The following is a 19,206-nucleotide window of genomic DNA, read 5'->3' on the forward strand; positions in this document are numbered from 1 at the left end:
AAGGCCAAAACCAGACAAAGAGCCCTCTATCCTCCCAACATCTAAACAAATGATCACACAGTCAGTCAGAGGTACGGCAGGCAACAGAGAAATCTTCTGTAATTGTTACTGGAAAAACCCAAAAGCATGCCTTGAGGATGGAGGAAAGATCAGCATTCAGAAATTAAACAGGATGGCGAGAGTCTGTGAGAAAGTTCTTGTCTGGTGTTAGAGGACATTTTGACTATTGTTCAATCACGCCACAATATTCAACAATACTGGGGGGAAAAAGCCAGAAACTGTTTTTATCATATATGTAATTTAATAGACACTTACAGATTGTGCAACAGAAATTACAAATATAATTTTGGATATATGTATCAAAATGATGAAGGACACAGTTAGCATGTTGACACTTGTACAAGACACGAGAAGTCATGAAGGCACACTTTTCCCTTATGGTCCTTACAAGACGGCTGACCAGCATCCCCCCACCCCCACCCCCAGCACATCTGTTTCAGAGCACGGTGCTTTCAAGGGCATGCGGCCATGAAGTGAGTTTTTGAAGGTCTGAGGTGAAGAGAAATCATATAAAGGAATCACACGGAGTAGAAACGCTTCATCGAGGGAATTTCTAACTTTGTGGTCCAAATTATAGTGTTTTTTAAAAAAAACCAAAAAAAAAACCAAGATAACTAATGAGACATTTCCAACCCTTTCAGTCTGTGGCACAGGAAATTATAGCAGCACAAAATTGAAACAAAACTGAGCGAAAATGGTAGTGGGAAAAAAGAAAACGAAAGCAACAGCAGAAGTGAATTTTCTTACAGCCACATGACATCGTGAACAAAAAAAACATGATCCTCGGGTCACACACAAACACATTAGTCCCACATATAATGCATGGATGGCCCTTCTCTTACCTTCGTGTGTCTAGCAACAACATTTTGAACAAGCTGCTCCTCTTTAGAGGAAACAGGAAGTCAATTTCATTGATTATCCTCATAACAATATTTACAACTGTACACTCTGTACACAGCAGAGGAGCTGAAACAACGTTAAATAAGTTAAATTAGTTACTCTTATAGTCATGTCCGCGCACATACTGTACATTACACCCGTTCAAATGTTAACAGAATTTATGGAACATTTTAAAGTGGACACGAGGAAGGTACTTAAAGACATCCTTGGTGGTAAAACATGTTAAGTGCTCTAGCTTAAAAGTGCTCTACTGTAGTGACCAAGGTCTCGAAGGTGTCCTTTAAAGGAAACAAAAATAGAATGAAAAGGTTAAAAGAAAATCTGCCGAGTGGTCCACATTCAGAGGTTAAACTGTGCTGCTGATTTTCCCTGCTGAACTTTTTCTTTGAACTTTCTGTGTCTTTCTCATCAAGCACCACTTCACAGCAATCCATCGCTGACCACATACATGCACGCTTCATTTTTTTTTTTTTTTAAAGCCTCACATGCATTGTCACTTCTCTTCCAAACGAAATCTCTCATCGTTATCTTAAAATAGCCTCTTGTATTTATATAGTTATGCTTCCATTCATTTTTTGTTTGTTTGTTTGTTTTTTAGAGTCATGTTCTGAACAGCATCTTATGTGTGCAGGGTGCTGCTCTGCGATTCATAGAGATGGAGCAGGATTTAAAGGTCAGGTGTTAGGCAGGAGTAGAGCTCTTTGCACTGGACAGACTGGGTTTGGGCTCTGGTCTGTGGGGTTTGTGCTGTGGGCTGCTGCGCAGGTTGTCATCCATCTACAGCAAAAGGATGTACAGTTTAGTTAGTGCCCACAAGCACAAGCGAGAAATGAAAACACACCATAAACACGACTGAGATGGTACCTGCAGAAAGCAACTATGAACTCATGCAAAAGAAGAGAAAAAGGAAAGCAGAAGCACCTTTTCTATCAGATTGGACTCTTTGTTTACAAGCTGAGTTAGTTTCTGGAGGTTGGCATCCATTGTTTCCTGAACAGGTGGGAGAGGACCTGGAGAGAGATCAGGCGAGGGAGCACAGACAGAAGAAGAAGAGGAAAAAGTAGAAAGCAGACAGTGAGCGGAACAGGAGCCGTGTTAGACCATTTAACACCCAGAAGTAAAACCAACAGAAGAAAGAGAAGAAAGAAATATGTGCGAAGAATTAAAGTGCTGATGATGTTCTGTGTAAAGATGTTAGTTGTTTCAAGCGCTTAAAAAGTAAAAGCTATAACCACTATAGAGTATTACCAGCTTGTGCAGCAATCTTACAAAGGTGGTCCGAGCTGAAGTAGACTGCGAGGATGTTGTCACAGAAGCCTGTAAGGTTATCCAGCTGTCTGAGATGGCTCTGCAGAGGGCTGCTGGGAAGACTGGCTTTATGAAGGGGAGCCAGGAAACCAAACACAAAGGCATCCAGACTGGTCGGCCTAAGAGCACAAACACACACATGTACAGAAACATACATTCAGACATGTCAGGACTTGACTTATAGAAGGTCTTCATAAACCCTCAATCAGAAAATCTGTAAAGCACTTTTTCCCTGCACAAAATAGAGCTGCAAGATTAATCAACTTTTCATTTAAAATTTCACCTTCATGACAAATGATGGAAAACAAAAATGATGCTTAAAATAAAATATTTTGCTGTGATAAAATATTCCCGATGTTGTTTTTCCCTTTCCTAAGAACGTAAATTCACACAGTGTTTAATTCAGCTTGAGCCAGGATGATGGGAAGAAAGTATTTTATTAAAAAGAGCGATCACAAAGGAGTAAAAGTTGTAACCAGACTTCTATATATGAGCTAACATGGGATCTGTCCTCATCAGCACTTGCAGGCTCATGTGGTGGAAGCTCAGGCCGGTGGTCACTCCATTCTGGGCTAAAATGCTGACACATGCTACCAGACAGTAATGAGAGGGCAGGAATCGAGCACGCTACAAGAACCAGTGTTGATCATCACCAGTCAAGCCCTCACATGGAGCCCCCAAAGGGAGGAGAAAGAGAGGACAGCCAATAAACACCTGGTGAAGAGTACTCCAGGTAAACACCCAGAAAACCTACAGAGGTGAAGGACTAAAGAATAAAGAACTTTGTTTATTCCATGTATTCATTTTTAATAGGTTTTCAGCTGAATTGCAATCCAAGGAAAAGCAAAGATAAAAAAGTTCTCAAATAAATCAGAATTATGCGAGTTTTTCAGGTTTTTTTAGTCTATTCTGCTTCCCCATAGCAGTCTAACTGTGGAGTGTATGAATGCTTCTCTAACTAAACACAAAAAGTATGCAAACACTGGAGAACTCACGAGTTGCCAAAGAAGAAGTTAGCTGTTCCCAGTCTGTAGGAGAGCAAGTTCAGGCACTCTTTAGCATCACTGTAGATCTACAGGACAGAGAGAGAGAGACACATTTACAGCTCTGAAAAAACAGAATCTCACTCCAGGCGAAGTTTAAACTGTGTCTAAGCGATGCATCGGTACAGAGCGGCGTTTACCTTTCCCTCCACCTCAGAGATTCTGTGCAGCGGCGCCTCTCCTGTGGTTAGAAGGATGCGGGAGAGGGCGCTGCTGGCGAGACGTCCTGGTACGAGAAAATTCAGCGGGAACGGCGAGCGTGAGGCGAACCAGGGCCGTGTTAGATTGGAGTAGTTTTCTGCATCGACCCAGAACGTGTGCAGCTGTGGGACGCAGACATCACCCTGTTAGCTTACGACCACATGTTGTCAGGGAAACAGCAAAAGGAAAGACTTACCAAAGCTGGTCGCAGCTTCTCCTCCAGCAGAGCGATGTAGGCCATCGTGTCTGCTCCTTGTCTGGCTGTCAGCTCATAGTCTGCATTAAACCTCTGTTTAAAAAAAAATAGATGTAGAGATTTATAGATTTGGCTAAACAGTTTAGGACACATGCTGAAGAAGCAGGCACACTCACTTGTTTCCTCAGAAAGTTAAGAATTTGTGTTGGTTCTTGAACTGCAGTGTCGCCACAGAGCAATTCTGGGACAGTCACTGTGATTAATAGAAAACACACATTAAAGTTGGATATTACAACTGAGTAATGTCTTATTAAAGACAATCAAGTTCATCATGCTCAATGTAATTTACATTTACCAGCCACAACGGGGAGGCTGGTAATGCTTTAATCATGTGTGTGCGTACTATCAAGGAAAAATGTGGTCTCTTGAGAAATAAACTGTGGGAAGAACTGCCTCAGAGATGGCTCTGAGTACTCTGGCAGGCGTTTACACGGAAGAGTTTGTTAAGTCTGTACCACAACCGTGCAAAACGCAGTCGCAAAATCTTTGCAAGTGTGCTGCAGAGATCAAAAGGCATGGTTCAGAAACTCACAGATCTTTGAGTTTTAATATGTAAATATTTATTTAATTTAAGATGCATGAACAGATACAAATATTTTAAAAGAATGCATGAATTATGCATTCTTTATAACTATATGTACAGTTATATATTCTTTTATGGGTTCACTGATTCTCTGTTTAAGGCATGCAGAGCCTAAAACTGTAAGACGGTGTTTATGGGAGGGTGCAGCCCACCTGTAATTGTTTTCCATGTCCAGTCTATTGGAGAAACTGCGACTTTTGCCCCAGAAAACTTGGTGTATGCCTGAAAGAAAACACGGGTTAGGGAAGGTTTTTAAAAAATATATCACTTATAGTTCAAATGTAATGTTATGTTGGAACAAATGATCTAAGAGCAAAAGTACTACAGGATACAACTACTTTCAGGGAGATGAGTACTAGACTTTTTAGAGCCACAGTGCAGGACTGTGACACTTTAATCAAAGTTTTACACAATCTCAGTCTTGTAGTACAGATGAAAGCTCGCCGCAATCGAGCAGGACTTTGGCATCGACTGCAAATTCTAATTTGGCACAGGGACACTATGATTACAGCGCTCACCTTCAACAGCTCCAGAGAAAGAGAGAAAACGTAAATAAAATAACAAAAATTAGAAGAAAAATTAAAAAGGCATCAAAATAAAGACCAGCAGGTGCAAAGGTTAGGGCTACAGGGGACTATTGTAAAGGTGTGTCATTCCACCATCTTTTAAAAAACTGGGGCAGATACAGATATCTATTTTTGTTCTATTCAGATTAAACTATCGATTGATTTTTTTGGTGTTTTTTTCAGTACAACTTGGCATATTTGTTCAATCCATCATGAAAGTGGAATCAAAATAACATTTTGTGACTAAAAAGTTTAGTGTTAATAAAAAATACTATACATGTTTTATTTAGCAGTATGTAACTTCATTGCATTCAGAAATTTTCACTAGTTGTCTTTTGCAATGTGAAGTTTTTTTTTTAGTGTGTTCTCAAATATGAGAGTATACAGGACAGCTTTAGTTTAGTTTTTTCAGATTTTAGCAAATCAATATTCACACAGAGTTTTTGAGATATTCATGTTCAAACACTGGTTCGGATTTTTTTTAAATGGGTTGACGCACCAGTTTTCACAAAAATATATCTTGAAACACAAAGCACAAGTTTCAAACTGATCATTATACATGTTCAAACTTTGAACCATAAAATGTTTAGGCAAATTTGATGATTTGAATCGAAGAGACCCAGCTGCAAAAGTAAAGAGACCCTTTAAGTAAAAGAAAGTCACTTTCAGTGTTTACAATGATCTACAACACACATAAACACATAACAGCAAATCACAACATACTATAACTAAACCATAACTAAATCAATACATAATTATTTTCTAAATCAAGAAAGGTTTGCCAAAACAAAATGATGCATTCAAAACAAAAAAAATTCCACATTTGCTTCCAAAAACATTAAACTACATTAAAACTTCTGTTTTTAAATTGAGTAAAAGGTTCAAGAAGAAATGAAGAGGGCACACTCTGTCCTGCTCCTTCGTACGATTAAATTGTAAGGCTGTTAAAGCCATCAGAGTCAAGAAACAAAATTATTCCATTAAAATCTGACATTTAAACTAAGAAAAAGTGTCACCTTGTGGCAAGAGCACCCAATGACAGATAACATGTTAGCAGCAAAAAACTGTTAATTTTCGGACGGTGTTATCAGGTTAGCTATCATCTACAGCTTTTTAGCGAAAATCCTTCAAATACACCTGAAAATATAAATATTTTTTAAATCCGAGGCTCAACCAGCTGACCTTGAGAGATCACAGCTTTTCAAACAATGGGAGTGACTTATGACAGCCAGCTACACATGAAGGACAAACCCTGCAGCCAGCACAGCCGTGACTCTGTGCTTGGGACATGAAGTCCAGCTGGACACGCTGTTATTTTCTATCCTGCACATCGATGCGGCTAACTTACCAGGCAAGCTGCAGCAGGTAAGTTAGCACGGAGGCTAACCACAAAGGACAAGAGAGGAGACGAAAAGCAAACCGGAGACGTGACGTGCCGTTTTAAAAGCGGCTCCAGGTGCACTGAGCGTGTTGTGTTTGTAAACAGGCTGTGAGCTTACCAGAACTATGAGGGACTCGGTGTGAACAGAAGGCAAACCCCAGTCTCCTCCCCAGCATCTCAGCTCCATGGCAGCCGCCATGTTTTGGTTCATTCAACGGGACACTGACGTCACAGGGTACCTTTCACATCAGAGCCTCCAGGGTTAAAAAAAAAAAGAAAGGAAGGAAGGAAGGAAGAAACAGAAAAAATCAAGTCACATAACAAATATTAAGCATTTTCTGTAACTCTTTTTTTTAAAAATTATTAATTCTTTTATTTATTGATTCATAATTCAGTACTGTTCTTTTTTCTTTTAAAAAAGCGTTGTTTTTCAGCCAAATTATTTTAAACAAAGATACTGGCCCAGCTTCTTCATGGCTGCTTCCACAGTGTGAAACAGTCTCTGTGGGACTACAGGTCACATGGCAGCAGCATTATGTGTTTAGGCACGTACCATAGTCAGCTTGGGGAAGTTCAAACCAATTATCAGAGTGGAGTAGAAAGGAGATTGAGACTACTTTGCGCATGGCATGGTTGTTGGTGGCAGACATGCTGTCATTTATTTTCCCCCACACAACCATCTCTGGGGTTTACAGAGAATGGTCCAAAAAGAAGTGAGCAGCAGTTCTCTGGGTGAAATTACCTGGTTGGTGTGAGAGGAGAATGACCACACTGATTTGAGCTGACAGGGAGGAAACAGTAACAGTGAAGCCAATAACTTTTTTTTTTTTTTTTTTTTTTATCAGCGAGGTATGCAGAAGAGCATTTTTAAGACATAGTACTTTGAAGCCTTAAGGCAGGTGGGCTTCACCAGATGCCTCGTCTGTCAGCTAAGAACAGGAAACTGAGGCCACAGTTCACATGGGCTCACCAAGATTGTACAGGGAAAAACATGTTGCCAGGTCTGATGAGCCTTTACTGCTGACACATTCAGATGGAAGGGTAAACAGAATGAAAGCACGGATCCATCCTGCCTTGGATCAACTGTTCAGACTCCTGGTGGTGGTGTAATAGTGTTGCAGATATTTAGATATTTGGCACTCACAGATGGTTCCTAGTACTAACTGAGTATCGTTTAAACGCCACAGCCTACCTGAGTATTGTTGCTGATCACTGTGCCCATTGTCGGATGGCTGCTTCCGGCAGGATAACAAGCCATGTCACAAAACTCAAATCATCTCAGTTCTTCAGCGTGATAGTGAGTTCAGTGTACTCAAACAGCATCCTCAGTGACAAGCTCTCAATCCAGTAAAGCATCTTTGGGATGCCATGGTTTGGGAGAGTCACATTCGATATTTGCAGCAACTGTGTGATGCTATCATATCAATATGGACCAAAATCTCTCAGTAATGTTTCCAGAAGCTTTTTCAATCTATGCCACAAAGGATTAATGCTGGTGAAGGCAAAATGGGGTCCAACCACTTTCTAGCAAGTGGACAGTGAGTGTATATTATACAGCAGCTACAGTAGTTCTTAATTTATCCTTTATTTGTTCCTTGCCTTGCTCCTTAGATACTTCCAGGCAAATTTGGAGCTATGGTGATGAGGTTAGCAAGAAAAGCAAATACTCAGTGAATAAATGTTAATTGTAATTAAACTCTTTGATCAGCAACTAAGTCATGTGGTTAATGTTTCTCCAGTGTTTTATGCTGCTATTATGGCAATACTTCAGAGCCAGAAATGACATGCTGAAAAAGTCATATCACTCAGTTTCTCTTTAATATTCTCTAGTTTCATACATTTAAAACAGCAATCTGTCACGAAACACTGATTTATTAAACAGCAGCAATGGAACAAGCAATCGTTTCATATTTAGATTTCCATGTAAAGTAGTAATTTCCATTTCAGTGTTATTTTATTGATTATTATTTTTACCCGCCAGAGCAAAACGTCTGTCCAAGAGCTGATAGGCAGACTGTTAAAGACTGCCAGGTGTTTGTTCAAAGGCCAAGCAGCCAGACACAGGCAGATGTACCGCAATCACGCACCGAGGGATGGTAAATGTCTCTCACTGGCTCGAACCAGCAGCTGAGATGTTGAAATGTACTTGAGGTTAGTTAAAGGAGAAAGCATTAAGACGAGCACCAGACATCTATCATCAAATGTTTCCAGGACTGAAAACTGCCCCGAGCCTCGCCCTCTCTGCTCCTCCTTTCCTGCATTCTCCTTCTCAAAAGAAGCTTCGCAGAGGTACAAAGAACCCGTTACATTAAATCAGTTTAAAATTAAAAACATCTGCTGTAGATTTATGCAGTTCAGCTGGCTTACTGAGGATGAGCCAGGGCATCGGATCCTCATTTAGGGCACACATTCATGATGTTTGTGAAAAAATAACAACAGCCAGCTGGAACCAAAATGTTCCTCCCATGAGCTTCACAGGCATCTGGTTGGCTGTCTCTATACAGTGTGATTTAGAGCACTTTTCAGCTACTTTATTACAAATCCCCCAATGTAGCATGACTCTAAATAAAAACAATGGGTCATAAATACATAAATCCCGCACACATTTAGCTCGTACAGTATGTGGAGAGAAAAAGTTTGACAGTCATTTTCAGAATCAAACAACTTTCCAATTCCCTTTTTTAGTTTTACATTTCTTGTTTACAAATTATTTAATCATAATTGCTCTAGCAAGGGGACACTCCCCCGCCCAGACTATTAAAATGGTCTCTTCACTGTGCCACTTTCGTAACAGTAGCGGACACTCCCCTTTGCTTTAAAGGCTGTGGCTGTGGACACAAGACCATCTCACCTCTGCTGAGATTTTGGTTCAAGATCTGGAGTTTTTATTTTCAGCCTGTGTGAGATCAGCTTATTGATCTTCAGGAGGACAGTTCAGAAACAGGACTTCTTTTGAGGTGTGCCCCCGCTTTGAAGCGCTGATGATTGGTATGTGCGTCAGAGCGGCAGCTCTGTCCCTGCTGCTGCAGCATCTGGTGCTCACTGTCACAGCTCAAGGTGTTGGTAAGTGCTGGCGGCATCTCGCTGTGCATGCCCTTCTGCAAAGCATGACATATTTTGTTTCTGTGTTCTTTATATGTTAAACTTAATCTTTTCTGCTGATACATTCCTAAAAAGCTTTTGTTTGAAAGTGAGTTGCACAAAAAAAAAAGGGAGGGAGGGGGTAGCTGTGGTGATGATGATTGCTGGAAATTAGGTTGGCTTTTTTGTGGTTGTAGAGTTTTATGTCCAGGATCCAGAACAGTCTGACCTAAATAAGGTGGTAGAAGGACACTAACCGTCATCTGAGAACTGCATTTGCAAATCTTTGATTTTCCTGGAATCTACATGCAGATCTTTCCGTGCAATTTCTTGTCACTTTGTATTATTCCTGAAATTCCACTAATGGCAATGTGAAAGTGTGTGAGTGGGTGTTTGTGTGCGTGAGTGTGAGGCAGCGGGTTTGTTCCAATGGAAAAAGTTTACTGCTGGACCTTTCTGCAGCTCCCGTCTACCACACCATAAAAACACACAGCAGGGTGCTGACATGAATGCACACATGTGCACACGCGCAAACACACATACACAAGTACACTGTGACACATAATAAAACACCACAGTGCACTGACTCAGCAGCAGCAAAACAAAGTGTGCTGGGAGTCGCAGCCAATAAGACAAAATACTGAAAATACTTAGATGAACTGGTCATTTGCTTTCTTTTAAAAATATGTCTTTTCTCTTAAGATTTCTTCTCACAATTGTGGTATAGTGCTAATCCAGTGTTCTCCTTCCTGTGTTAGTCTACGACCTGCTGGTGTCACCAGACTGTCTGCCAGACTTGCTCCAAGGAAGCTTGAAGAACAAAGGAAGAGATGAGGCTTTCCTGCTTTCGTCCTTTAGGCTCCACAGCAAGGCACCCACCTCTCTCTTCAGTGTCATCAACCCCACAGACAACACTAAATACCTTGACCTCACCATGCAAGCCAAACTGAGCAAAGGTGAACACTGACACATACTGAGGAGCCTGTGGCAAATGCAGGCCACTCTATTCTTTGTTTTAGCTTCTTTACAGCTTTCATTCAAGCATCTCTATATCTGCAGTGACTGTTCGTTACCAGAAGACTGATGGCAGATTTGGTACAACCAGTTTCAACCATGCATCCCTGGCAGATGGACAAGAGCACCACGTGATGCTCCATGCCAGCGGTCTACAGCGTGGCCCTGGTCGTGTTCACATCTATGTAGACTGCAGGCTGGCTCACACTTTGGATGGTGTGCCAGCCGCGTTTGGGTCACTTCCACAAGGTCCCAACAAGGTGGCACTCAGGACGCTGCAGTCAAGAGGACAGGTGAATGAGAAGTTTGTAGCTGAGAAAAAAAATGTACTGACGATATGGTGCATGGAAACAAAAACAGTGACGTTTCAAGATCTCATTTTGAGTATATTATTTTGAATAAGAAACAACCCCATGCTTCTCTTCAGCCCGGCTGACAAAGAGTCAGAGCTCCGTTGAACCGAATATTCGGTTGTATTGTAACTGTAACCAGTAATGACTTCATGAATTTCTTTAAAAATAACATTTTAATAATTAGAGAAAAAATTACATCCATCTCACAGATGTATCATTACATACAGCTGCTTTCAATACTATTGATATTTATTTAGAGTTTTTCCCTCTGATTGATCTTTTTGGGTCAATGCCAGTAATTACTTACTCCAAATCATCAACATGTCCTTTAGACCCCGTTCCTACAAGAGTGCTCAAAGAAGTCCTACCATTAATTAATGCTTCAATCTATCTCTATTAATCAGCTCTGTACCACAGGGCATCAAGCTGGCAGTAATTAAACAGTTACTTAAAAAAAATCACTTCACTCAGTTATCTTAGCTAATTATAGGCCAATCTCAAACCTTCCTTTTATCTCTGTCACGGCGAGTAAGATGAGCCGTGTGGAAGTAATAAAGGAGGATCCAAACGCAGGCTCTTGTAAAGGTGTGAAGGTGGTTTATTAAACACAAAATAAAAATAGACAAACGGCAAACGGAAAATGAACTAAACTATACTGGGAACAACTAACTACTGAACACGAACATGAAGGAAGCTAGACGATGGTATATGATGGTGACAGCAGGGAGAACACACGACTGGAACATGGTAGAAACACAGACGAACCAGCAACTACTACAGCAGAAGACACGACTTAAATACACTCAGAGAAACACAGGGAGATTACACACAGGTGGGGGACACAACTGGGAGTAATTAACGAGACGAGACAAGGGAGGTAAACTGAACACACCCACATGAGACGCAGACCTTCACAATAAAACAGGAACAAGACATCACTACACAAAGACGCAGACCAGACACAGAACTAAACCCACACAAAACATGAGAACACAAACCCTGTGAACAAAACCCTAAACCAGAACCACTGTAATATAATCTATCGTAAATAATCAAGAACCCCAAAACACTCCATAATGCAAAAATAAACCCAAAACATAATAAACTTAAAATGCTGGGTCGATATTAGATATATAATTTCCTCTTCACACACAAAGGTTAACTATGGCGTTCCTCAGGGTTCTGTGTTAGGAACAATTCTGTTTATATCATACATGCTTCCCTAGGCAGTATCCGTACAAGGCATAGCATACATTTTAACTGCTATATAGATGACACCCAGTTCTATCTGTCAAAGAAGCCAGAAAACACACACACACAAGTTAGTTTAACTGCTGGAATGTCTTAAAAACATAAAGACCCGGGTGACCACTAATTTTCAGTTTCTAAATTCAGATAAAACTGAGGTTATGGTTCTCTGCCCTAAAAAATAAGAAAGAAATATGATACGACTAGTCATTATAATTAATTATAATATTATAATTAGAATATAAAGTGCTTTGAGGCAACTGTTGTTGCGATTTGGCACTATATAAATAAAATTGAACTGAATTTAATATTCCAATTAAACATTCTCACTCTGCTCCTGTAGTTTATTCTGTTGTTGTTTGTTCTATAAGGGTGAAGTGACAGACTTGAAGCTAGTAATAGAGGACACCATAGACAATGTGGCCACTCTGCAAGACTGTACCATGGATCAAGCTGAATCTCTGCAGCTGCTGGGTGAGTTACAGCACGCTGACTCACATCACTGGACATTTCTCTTCTTCCAGATGTGATTTTGACTGTCTAATTATGATTTGCAAAATCTGCACAGCTCTGCAAGGTGGCAGGATGATGCAAGATCAGGCCACCATAACAGAGCTGAAGAGCATGTTATCTGAGATGAAGGAGCTGCTCAACCAGCAGGTAACCTTTTCTGCATGCTGGTCTTGTGTCTCTCTCTCATGGATAGCTACTTGGATGGATTCAGGGGCTAAATACAGAAAAAAAAATAAAATGAAAAAGGCATCCGAGCATTTTTAACACAGAGCTTCAATAAGCAGATCTATAATGATGATGTTGTTTATTGCTTTTATGGATGTTTTTCTGAATGCACTTTGATGCTGAGATAAAATGAAATGCCTGGGGGATGCTGGTAAAGAAGAGACTTCCTAGGTTGTTTGGTAAAATAGGCTGCATTTAAAATAAAAGACGGGGGCATATTCACAACAGAATTGGTTTTGCATTGTAACATCAGCTTTTTGCTGTGAAATGTGAGAATCCAGACTGTGAAAACCTGCTGCTTTTGTCTAAAGGTGTCTTGTTTCAAGGATTTGTGTAACCCTTTGCATCAGACAGCCGAGTAAAAGCAAAAATCACACATTCAACGTAGCAGCAGATAGAAGTGCATGGTTTCAGATTACCATCTAAAGCAAGGGATTTATTAGGCGATAAGACATGAAACTGAGAGCCGGAGGTGATAACAGACTATTATCACATTACAGAGAGAACTGCTTATGTAAGGAAACACTTATCTTGGCAGAAACACATTTAAAACCTTATCAAGCCTCAGTTGCATTTTTACAAGTTATTGAAAGGTAAAAATCTGGTTTGCCTCCTTTGATAAGCTGTAAAGTGATGACACTAATACCCAAGCACACAGTTTATTAACAGTTTTACACTCTGTGTCTTTGTGCCTAAGATTAAGGAGACACATCATCTGAGGAATATCATCACAGAGTGTCTGAGCTGTGGTAAGCAATACAGAAACAATGTACTGATTTACAGTATTTAGACACTAAAGGGACCTTTTAACCTTTATCTTTGCCTGTGTGCTCCAGACAGAATTAATGGCGATCCAAACAAACATCCTGTTCCAACGCCTCAGAACTTTGTCATGCCTGACCCCCCGGCTCCGTGCCCACTTGGGACCTGTTTCAGACAGGACATGTGTGTCCGTTCCCCATCGGGGTCTTTCCAGTGTTCCCCCTGTCCTGATGGATTTACAGGAGATGGAGTGTATTGTGATGATGTAGATGAGGTATGAATTGAGTACCACTGAGTCCAAGTAGCACTATATATATATATATATATATATATATATATATATATATATATATATATATATATATATCATGAACCGAGGTTCAGTGCACAAGCTGGACCCAGAAGCAGAGCCAACACACACAGGAGTACGAGAAAATAAACTTTATTTTAACTGAAGGTGTCCCGGGAGGGTAGAAGGAAAAACACGCGTGACACTAGAGAAACCAAGGAACCGAGAGATGAATCGCGCAGGAACGCCGAAAACGGGACTGTGGGAGGCTGCAACAGAAAAAGGAAAAGAATTATTGGGGCGCGGGGAAATAGCAGCATACGTGGGGGAGAGTATGAGTCTTACGGTGAAAGCGGGGCCGTGGGAGCCGGAGGGAGGGGTGAGGGTCCGCGGGGGAGCTCCAGGAAAGTCGAGGTGACGAGTACTGAAGGCGATCCAAACTCCAGACGGGCAGGTGGACAGGCAGGTGGCTCAAAAAACACGCCGAGCTGTTATCTGAGTGCACAGGACAGAATTAGCGCTCGGTCAGACAAATGAGAGTTTTCACAATCGCTTTCCCGCAGGTGTACGTTACCGCTGTGAGACGACTAACGGACTGGCGTGGAGCAGCAGGCTGGGCTGGATCAAATAGTCCACCTGATGATCGCCTGGGATGGGATGCAGGTGTGGAGTTAACAGCCACGCCCGTGGGCGTGGGCATCCCATCAGCTCCTCGGACGCCGGGCCGCGGACCATGACAATATATATATATATATATATATATATATATATATATATATATATATATATATATATATACCATTACCTAGGATTCGACCATCTTGTTTTTCTTTGTGTTTCAGTGCCAGTTTAATCCATGCTTTCCTGGTGTTCGGTGCGTAAACACTGCTCCTGGCTTCCGCTGTGAGAAATGCCCCCGAGGATACACTGGACCAGAGTTAAATGGAGTAGGAGTTTCATATGCTAAGACTCACAAACAGGTAAAACAAAATAATGCACTACATAAGAGTAATTCTGTTTGATTCACTGCTTACAAAAACTTTTATTTTGTGTACTTTATGCACACTTTCTCTCAGGTGTGTGAAGACATAGATGAGTGTCTGGGCCCGCCTGAGAATGGAGGTTGCACTGCCAACTCACACTGCTACAACACAGCTGTAAGAATACGGGATCTGCATGGTGCATGCTTTCAGTGTATTGTTTTTTCACATTTCTGACTCTGAACTCTGCACAGGGTTCCTTCCGCTGTGGAGAATGTAAAGCTGGCTTCACAGGTGACCAGAATACAGGCTGCCATGGTACCAGACTTTGCCCCAACGGTCAACCAAACCCCTGTGACATCAATGCCGAGTGTGTTGTGGAAAGAGACGGCAGCATTAGCTGTATGGTAAGACTTTGTGAACAGAAACATAAATATGAATATGAATAAGTTTATTGTTGTGCCACTCTAAACAGTGTATTGAAAATGTCATCACCACCCACCCGACCCTCTTTTTTGCATGTGTGTGTGTGTCAGTGTGGGGTTGGTTGGGCTGGCAATGGCTATGTGTGTGGAAAGGACACAGATATTGATGCATACCCTGATAATAAGCTTCGGTGCAGAGACAACAACTGTATCCAGGTACTACTTTCAACATACCCCACCATCTCTCACATTCAGTTCATCCCAGTGTTAAAAAAAATTGTGCTGCTTGTGTTTTCCTATTCGTTTTCCAGGATAACTGTGTGTTTGTGCCAAACTCTGGCCAAGAGGATGCAGACAGGGACGGGCTGGGTGACGCCTGTGATGATGATGCAGACAGCGATGGCATTATTAACATAGACGTGGGTGAACTTTGACTTTATTTATTTAATTTTTTTAAAGCATGACAGATATATTAGCCGATATATTCCATTGACCATGAAATGAAATGAAATTTTAAACAGTAAAAAAGTGATGGGAGAAACATACTCCAGCCAGGAGTGTTGACGTAACATAAGTTATCCACCAGAACTAAAAACAACTAGCTAATCCAATCCAATCTAATCGGTCTTCATTTTTCTAACCCAGGATAACTGCTGGCTGGTTCCTAATGTGGACCAGAGGAACAGCGATAAGGATGTCCATGGCGACGCCTGTGACAACTGCAGAACAGTCGAAAATCCTTCACAGAGAGATACAGACAGAGACGGTCTGGGGGATGAATGCGACAATGACATGGATGGAGACGGTGCGTGCGCGTCTGTTATTATCTACTTAACACACAATAACTGTTTTACTCACTTAATTTTGTTTTCCTTTGCATCACCGAGTGTCAATGAAATCACTTCTGCAAATAGGTTGAGTGGTCATCATAGTAAAAAGTGTAAAAGACTGACTATTAGTGAGTTTATTGCATAAATTAACCATGACTAATCTGGGGACATAATGTGAAAACAAACAAAAATGAAAAAGTAATTGAACTTTTTTAAAGGTTATCAGGTTACACAGCATGTCTGGATCAGCGTGTCCAGACAGGATGCAGACAGAGACATTTTTGTTGCTTCAACTGGACTGACCTGTGCTTTATCTTTCCAAAACATCCTCCTGGTCTGTTTCTAATCCACATCCTCTACCAGTTAGGTCACTTTTTGAAAAACAACTTTTGTGTAATTTTAAAAAAACAAACAAAAAAAACAGTGTTGAATGTAAAAATGTTCCAACTGGAATTGTAAGCCTGTTTTCAAAAACCTTTCTCACATACCTCATTTGATTGGCCTTTCAGGTGACCTTTCATTTGCGCCACTGGAAACACAGTTTATTAGCACTGTGTTCCCACATGCAGGCATTTACGCATGTTGCATGTTTAGACTCTGTTTGGTGGACGCTTTTTGCTCAGTTTGGCAGTGCTCCGAGCCTCTTGATCGTTTGGTTTGGTCTTTAACTCCAAGGCTGGATTGCTGAGTGCTTGGTCATGTCTGTCTCCTCACTAAAAGCATTTTTCCACAGTCGGTCTCCGCCAGGCATCGAAGGCCACTGGAAACTATTTCACCTTCGTCTTAAACAAACACTGCCATCTGTTGATGTGTTTGACTGTGCTGAAGTCTGCATTCTGTCAATGTTCTTTTGTTTTGTTTTGTTTTACACATATCCTGATACTTTCTGTCCTCAGGCTTGAAAAATATTCTCGACAACTGCCCACGAGTCCCCAACCCAGACCAGAGAGACAGAGACAGTGATGGGGTGGGAGACGCCTGTGACAGCTGTCCTAATATGGCCAACCCCAACCAGGTAACAAACCACACAAGGGCATGAAACAGATTCATCAGCTGTGACACATCTGACCAGCAGTGTTTGTTTTGTCTACCCTCAGTCTGACTCAGATGATGACCTTGTAGGAGATACCTGTGATGATAATATAGACAGGTAAAGCCCACATCATGATCTGTGGCGTAAAAGTCTACAAACATCTGTCAGACCTTTGATTTTCCCTACCTCGTCTTTGTCAGTGATGGTGACGGCCACCAGAACACAAAGGATAATTGTCCCACAGTCATCAACTCCGATCAGGTGGACACGGACAAAGATGGAATGGTGTTTATCTCTTCTTTCAGTTTCATTCATTCAATCCAGCAGCAGTTCATCCTATATAGTCCTCAATTATCCACCAATTTGTTGTGTTTTTTTTTCTTGTTAGGGAGATAAATGTGACGATGACGACGATAACGATGGCATACCGGACGAAGACGACAACTGCAGACTAGTTGCCAATCCAGACCAAAGGGACTCTGATAGTTAGTATCTTTTCTGTGTTGTGCTTGGATTTGCAGGAGCGAGCGCAGCGCAAATTACTGTTTTCTAAGCGGCGTCGCTGTATTTCAGACAACAGACTCGGAGACGCGTGCGAAGGAGACTTTGACAAAGACAGCGTCATCGACAGAATTGATCACTGCCCAGAGAACGCTGAGATCACCCTGACCGACTTCAGAGCCTATCAAACCGTGGTGCTGGACCCAGAGGGCGAGTCTCAGATCGACCCCAACTGGGTAGTTCTCAACCAGGTAAAAATGATAACATCACCTCAGTTTCATCGATAACAGTTTTTCTTCAGCTTCACACTAATTTTTTCCTGACAGGGCATGGAGATAGTGCAGACCATGAACTCTGACCCTGGGCTTGCTGTAGGTAAGTATACTATCACACACCCATTCATAATTCCCTTACCTAAACTTAATCAGCGCTGATCTGCGTTTCGTGTTCAATTTGCAGGCTACACAGCTTTCAGTGGCGTTGACTTTGAGGGAACTTTCCACGTGAACACAGTGACAGATGACGACTACGCCGGCTTCATTTTTGGCTACCAGGACTCCTCTTCCTTCTACGTAGTGATGTGGAAACAAACAGAACAAACCTACTGGCAGGCCGCGCCCTTCAGAGCCGTTGCTGAGCCGGGAATACAGCTCAAGGTGTTGAGGATTAACACTTTCCACCATAAAGACCTCCACTGTACTGTTTAAAAGAGTATATATCAGTAAAGATTTGGTTTGATGAATTTATGTCTGATCTTATTTGTTTTTTAATCTCCAGGTGGTGAAATCAAAGACAGGTCCTGGTGAATATCTGAGGAACTCCCTTTGGCACACAGGACACACCGTTGACCAGGTGCGTCTACTGTGGAAGGATCCCAGGAACGTCGGCTGGAAAGACAAGGTGTCCTACCGCTGGTTCCTCCAGCACAGACCGCAGGTTGGATACATCAGGTACAAACACATACACCTCGTCACGGACACGTCCACATTCGCTCTGTGTGAACTGACTCAGTAGTTTCACTTTGGGTATGGAACTAGGGCTCGCTTCTTTGAGGGTTCAAATCTGGTGGCGGACACTGGTGTGATCATTGACACCAGTATGAGAGGCGGGCGCCTGGGCGTGTTCTGCTTCTCTCAGGAAAACATCATCTGGTCCAATTTGAAGTACCGGTGCAACGGTAAGCATCTGCAAGCATCGGGAGACAGTCGAGTCATCCATGTGAGATGTAGGTATGCTCATTTGATTTTTCTCTTTGTTTGCTTTTTCCACAGACACTATACCTGGTGACTACCAGGATGTGCTCAGAGCACAGAATGAAGGGCAGTAAGACACAGGAGAAACAACTTAAGCCCTGCTGTAAACATAGATTAAAGGGGCAGAGCGGCGGTGCTCTGAGAAGAGAACTAAAGTCAGATTAATGTCAGAGGAAACATCATGGGCAGTTTTAGGGATTGCATTTTGAAGTTTTAGGAAAGCAAAACATTGGGCATTATATACATAAATGCAATGTAACTGAAACAGTGCATTCACTTTGCAGTTTTTGTTTATATCTCTGAAATATCTCCTTCAGTTATCCAGTTTATGAATGCACTGTACATCTTAAGTACAATAAAATACTGAGCATTTTGCAAAATTCAAAGCATGTTCCCATTAT

General features: G+C 41.6%; 2 protein-coding genes across 3 annotated transcripts; one reads left to right on the forward strand and one right to left on the reverse strand.

Annotated features, from left to right (window-relative positions):
- Positions 1-279: 279 nt before the first annotated feature.
- mtx3 (metaxin 3) lies at positions 280-6,517 on the reverse strand. Of its 2 annotated transcripts, XM_084947597.1 has the most exons (9): positions 6,417-6,517; positions 4,504-4,573; positions 3,885-3,961; positions 3,709-3,801; positions 3,452-3,634; positions 3,264-3,340; positions 2,209-2,387; positions 1,882-1,970; positions 280-1,737 (listed from the first exon to the last, which is right to left on the reverse strand). In XM_084947597.1, the coding sequence occupies exons 1-9, from the start codon at positions 6,507-6,509 to the stop codon at positions 1,642-1,644; spliced, it is 957 nt and encodes a 318-aa protein (XP_084803723.1). In that variant the 5' UTR covers positions 6,510-6,517; the 3' UTR covers positions 280-1,641. The 2 variants fall into 2 exon arrangements, with proteins under 2 accessions (XP_084803723.1, XP_084803724.1); XM_084947598.1 differs by lacking the exon at positions 1,882-1,970.
- Positions 6,517-19,156, forward strand: thbs4a (thrombospondin 4a). The gene is made up of 23 exons (XM_084947592.1): positions 6,517-9,361; positions 10,138-10,335; positions 10,439-10,686; positions 12,366-12,468; positions 12,563-12,654; positions 13,430-13,481; positions 13,569-13,768; positions 14,626-14,763; positions 14,860-14,940; positions 15,018-15,170; positions 15,300-15,404; positions 15,500-15,607; positions 15,834-15,993; positions 16,915-17,033; positions 17,116-17,168; positions 17,252-17,336; positions 17,440-17,536; positions 17,625-17,803; positions 17,879-17,927; positions 18,012-18,208; positions 18,330-18,502; positions 18,590-18,729; positions 18,824-19,156. Exons 1-23 carry the CDS (start codon positions 9,280-9,282, stop codon positions 18,877-18,879), a joined length of 2,868 nt encoding a protein of 955 aa, XP_084803718.1. The 5' UTR covers positions 6,517-9,279; the 3' UTR covers positions 18,880-19,156.
- The last annotated feature ends 50 nt before the right edge of the window (positions 19,157-19,206 follow it).

This window comes from Perissodus microlepis, chromosome 12 (genome assembly GCF_051167445.1).
Source record: "Perissodus microlepis isolate ML-2025 ecotype Zambia chromosome 12, ASM5116744v1, whole genome shotgun sequence".
Lineage (NCBI taxonomy): Eukaryota > Metazoa > Chordata > Actinopteri > Cichliformes > Cichlidae > Perissodus > Perissodus microlepis.

Excerpts from the sequence above, each read along its gene's own strand:
- mtx3 (XM_084947597.1), bottom strand. The coding sequence starts at position 6,509 with ATGAACCAAAACATGGCGGCTGCCATGGAGCTGAGATGCTGGGGAGGA. Across the intron at positions 3,962-4,503 it reads GACATGGAAAACAATTACAG|TGACTGTCCCAGAATTGCTC; the intron begins GTGGGCTGCACC and ends TATTAATCACAG. Across the intron at positions 1,971-2,208 it reads TAAGATTGCTGCACAAGCTG|GTCCTCTCCCACCTGTTCAG; the intron begins GTAATACTCTAT and ends ATCTCTCTCCAG.
- thbs4a (XM_084947592.1), top strand. The coding sequence starts at position 9,280 with ATGATTGGTATGTGCGTCAGAGCGGCAGCTCTGTCCCTGCTGCTGCAG. Across the intron at positions 12,655-13,429 it reads AGGAGCTGCTCAACCAGCAG|ATTAAGGAGACACATCATCT; the intron begins GTAACCTTTTCT and ends TTTGTGCCTAAG. Across the intron at positions 14,941-15,017 it reads CACACTGCTACAACACAGCT|GGTTCCTTCCGCTGTGGAGA; the intron begins GTAAGAATACGG and ends AACTCTGCACAG.